This window comes from Pinus tabuliformis, chromosome 9 (genome assembly GCF_031772625.1).
Source record: "Pinus tabuliformis cultivar Carrire ecotype Pingquan chromosome 9, CPIR1, whole genome shotgun sequence".
NCBI classification, from domain to species: Eukaryota; Viridiplantae; Streptophyta; class Pinopsida; order Pinales; family Pinaceae; genus Pinus; species Pinus tabuliformis.
In genome coordinates, this window is record NC_142307.1 from 709399410 (window position 1) to 709404097 (window position 4688).

Genomic DNA, 4688 nt, shown 5'->3' on the forward strand with positions numbered 1-4688 from the left:
TCTCCACCTCACGGAATGACACTGCCATTTGTCATTTCTCACCCATCGCACCCCACAGAATGGAATTTTGAAATGCAACGCACCCTCACAGTGTATTTGGGTGAGATGCAACGCACCTAGCCAGTGGAGCAGCTGCAATGATCCTGTTTTGACCAATTCTGAGCAGTTTCTCATGGAGAACTTCTGGGAGAAGCTGTAATCTGTTGACCTTGTTCCTTTAGGGGTTAGAACAACACTTTTAGGGACTCAGGAGCCCTTGGTTTATGGACATTTCATGCGTGGGGTTGTAGGGCCCAAAAATGTCTATAACACCTGAGTCGCAATGAAAAAGGTATGGTTGTCAAACTTGATTTAGAAAATGCATTCGATAGAGTTAGGCATAGTTTTCTACTGAAAGTCTTACATAAGCTTGGATTTGGTGAGAAATTTATAAATTGGATTCGGGCTTGCATTTCGGAGCCTTGGATTGCCCCATTAGTAAATGGCAGAGCTCCTGACTTTTTCAAAGCCACAAGAGGGCTCAGGCACGGGTACCCTCTCTCACCCCTTCTATTTGTTTTTCAAGCCTCTGTCCTCATTTTTTATTTAGACAAAAAAATGATGGACTAGGAAATCATTGGGCTCTGCATAGCAAGAGGTGTTAAAAACATAAATCATGCCCTCTTTGCAGATGACACCTTATTATTGGGAGTTTCTTCTGTGCTTATGGCCTCCAGATTTAAAGGAGCTCTGGACGAGTTTTGTATGGTTTCGGGAAGCAGTCTAAACAATGGAAAATGCCATATCTATTGCTGGAACACCACTTCCAGCTTGCTCAACTCCATTTCCAGAACCTTTGGTTTCGCCGCCTCCTCAAATTGGACTTCCTTCAAGTACTTAGGTCTCCCTGTATTTCTCAAAAGAGCCTTCAGCAGAGATTGGCTCCCTCAATTGGAGAAATTCAAGAACAAGTTGCTTGCCTGGGGCTTTTCCTGGCTTAACATTGCTGGTAAGTCTGTTCTCATCAAATCAGTCCTTAACAGTCTTCCCTTATTTCAGTTTTATGTCCTTCTTGCTCCCACTGGTATTCTCAGAAAAATGGAGGAGATCATTCGAAATTTTTTTTGGAAGGGGGGCAAGCAAAATGAGAAAAAGATTCTGCTAGTCAACTAGGAATCCATCTCCAAACCGCTGTTGGAAGGAGGCTTGAATTTCAAAAATCTTGGCTATCATAATATTGCAATGGGAGCTAAGCTTATCTGGAGAATTATTGCACCTAACCCTGGCTGGGCGCAATTAGCTCTTTGGAAAAAATACTTCAAAGGCCAGTGCTCCCGCTGTCTCGATCACCCTCTGACGCATCCAAATATGCCCTTTCTGAAGCTCTGTATCAAAGCCTGTCCTCTTATCAATGCTCATGCCTACTGGGTTCCCGGTAATGGAAAAAGGATCAACCTTTGGACAGACAGAATAATGAATAATGAGCCACTGGGAGACTGTCGCTCACTTCAAGCGCTGCGCAGATGGATGAATGAGGCTGGTTTGCGTTCCCTGTGGGACATTTCCGTTTGGCAGGATTCACGCTGGGCTGGCTAGAATCTTGAAACGCCCCCAGATTTGTCTATGGAGCGCGAGGCCCTGCTCTCCAAGCTCCACGGATTGGCTCCAACGCTGGCTCAAAATCGGGACTCAAGAGGTTGGGGTGTGCAGGCTGGTGGATACACCGTAGCTCAAGGATACGCCAAGCTGTGTGAGCGCCCTCATGTGGCCACGAATCCAGAGCCGTGGAAAGGGATATGGCATTATCCCTCCTTGCCAAAAATCGACTTCTTCAACTGGCTGTTATGCCACTCCAAAATCTTGATAGATGACAATCTTCAGAAGTGATGCTTCCACGGCCCTTCAAGGTGCAACCTTTGTAAGGTAAACCAGGAAAGCATAACTCATCTTATGCTTGAATACACCTTCACATTGTAGATTTGGACCGAGCTGCTAGGAACTTTGAGTTCTAGCTTTGCTTTGCCTTCCTCCATTCATGATTTTTTTGCTAAATGGCTGCAAAGGTATCCTAGTCCTCCTCCAAAAAATAAAACTATCAGAGCTACTTGGTCTACTCTCCCTAAAATAATCTGTTGGCAGGTTTGGCTTAAGCGAAACAAAAGGATCTTCAAAAACTGCGAACAGGATGCCAAGCTTGTGGTAGTTAAGATTAAATTCCAGTTAAAAGAGTGTCTGAGAGATCATAAAGACGATTTAAGTCTCAGCCAGCAAGATATAAATTGGGCTCTTCTCTCGATCTTCAATTCCAAAAAATTGCAAAGAGTATCTCCCTCCCAAAAGAATGGCAAATAAGGGCTACAACAAAAGAGTTCCAGGGATGGATTACAAATCATCAGAGACACTTTCTATTTTTTTATGGGGCTGCAAAGGGCAATCCTGGAAGAGCTGGCGCTAGAGGAGTCATATTGAATCCAGATGGCATAAGGATCCACAGTTTCGCCTGGGGTTTGGGCATCGCTTCTAGCATTCAAGCTGAGGCTTTGGCTCTTTTCCAAGGTCTCAAGATGTTGAAAGTGCTGAACATCAGGGAGGCTAATGTTATTGGGGACTCTCAGGTTATCATTAACACTATGGTGACACATTCTAAGCCAACGGACCTAAGGCTTGCAAGGCTGATCTACAGAATTACAGACCTTGGAGACTCATTCCAGAATTTGAATTTCTACCACGTGTTGAGAGCCAATAATAAGGAGGCGGACATTGAAGCTAACAAAGCAGCCCTTCTTACGGCTGGAGCCTTGCTCAGAGGCGGACAGGAAATATGGGAACCAATTCCTTAATTTAGAAAGCTGTCATGTTTTATTGCCTATTGTTAAATCAGTTTGTATGTATCCACAATCTTGGGAAAATCTCTGAAATTGACCACATAGTAGCAGCTAAAAAGAGATGTGAGCTAAGCATAAATGCCACGGCCTTGCAAGGTTGTGCGACACTCCTGGAATTAGACTCACCTTTTGTAATCTACTCTTTGGCATTAAGGCCAAGTATCTAATATATCCACTATCCATTTCTGTAAAAAATAAAATAATAATAAATATTTAATAATAATAATAATTAATAAGATTAACTATTAGCATCAATAATAATATTTTATCAATAATAAAAGAAACAAATTATCAAGTATTGCTAATTAATAATAAATAATATTATTATCTTCAATAATTGATACTATTAATAATAATACTATTTGTTAATATTAAAAATATTTTATTTGAGATTATTGTTATTTTAATAATAAAAAATATCAAAATTATATTATCAATACTTAATAAATACAATAATATTTATCAATCCACAAATAAATTAAAGAAAAAGCAATATAAATACAAAAATTTAAATTTAAATATAATTATAGGAAAAATATAGTCAGAAAACAATTAAAACATAAAAAAATATAAATATAAAAACTCCAATTTAAGTATAGTTATAGGAAAAAGTAAAGGTATTGAAGAGAACATAAATTTCCACATGATCGCCCAATGTTGTCAATCGCTAACAATCATTGATGATGGTCAACAAAAGACGATTCTGACAATCTTTGTCACAACTTGGCAAAAAAAATGAGAACCAATTTGAAACATCACAGGACCAATGACAATAACATGGAATTTACTAACATTGAAAGAAATAAATAATACAATTTTAATTAGATACATGTCAGTTCTAACAATAAAAACAAATTCCACAACAAAAGCCAACTTTCAATGCTCGAACAGAACACAATTATTCTATGCTAGCCTCTTCTAAAACACACCCAGAGTGATGACACAAGCAACACAAATTCAATTCAACAGGGTAATGATCACGATACTTCACACTTTCAAGTCAATCCCTTCTCAATTTCCTCCCTGATTCTCTCTAGTGCAAATGATATAAAGCTTCAACATCTAATTTCATTCCATTGAAAACATGAATATGCTCACCGACAAAATCTAGATGGAAGCCATGTCTTCTATCAAACCTTGTGCAAACAAAGGTAACAAAACTAATGGTTTATGCAATAGATTTAATCATTGAAATGTAATATATACCATCATTGTTCTCCATATCTGCTTTTCATTGACAAAAAGATACAATTGAAATCAATACATTCAAACAAAACAAATAAACACAAACCAAAATGTTGATATATGTTTTTGTTTCTTTCATATCAAATATACAAAACAATTTATCAAACATAAATCTAAAAGGATTCAAAACAAGAAGGAAAAAAGTACAATTAAACCATTCAAACAAAAACACTGCCACTAAAAAAATTAATTGCACATGCATTTTCTCCCAAACTGTCAATTCACTTACTTCAACAATAAACAATTCTATTGAAATCAACAACAAGCATAACAAAGAACCTATCAAGGTGCATACCAATAATTTCAAAAAACAACAACAACTACAAAGAACTAATTATATTTTTCTAAAAGACATGTCAAAACACCAAGCTCAAATCAAGATAAATACCTTTGAAACAATATAGACTTCAATCGCTCCTCCTCTTTCTTTATAAGTGAAACATATGCATTGTCTTGCATTTTAGCATAATGTTCAAAGGAAAACAACTGTGAAATGTGCAAACCATCTATTGACTTCACTCTTGATATAGTTGTAAACGTCAAACCATGCCTCTCACTATCTCCAATATCCACAATGGC

The 4688-nt window shown here is 37.8% G+C and overlaps 1 protein-coding gene across 1 annotated transcript; it reads left to right on the forward strand.

Annotated features, from left to right (window-relative positions):
- The first annotated feature begins 2030 nt into the window (after positions 1-2030).
- LOC149150667 (uncharacterized) lies at positions 2031-2819 on the forward strand. Its single transcript, XM_089442895.1, has 2 exons — positions 2031-2042; positions 2409-2819. The coding sequence occupies exons 1-2, from the start codon at positions 2031-2033 to the stop codon at positions 2817-2819; spliced, it is 423 nt and encodes a 140-aa protein (XP_089299021.1).
- Positions 2820-4688: the final 1869 nt, after the last annotated feature.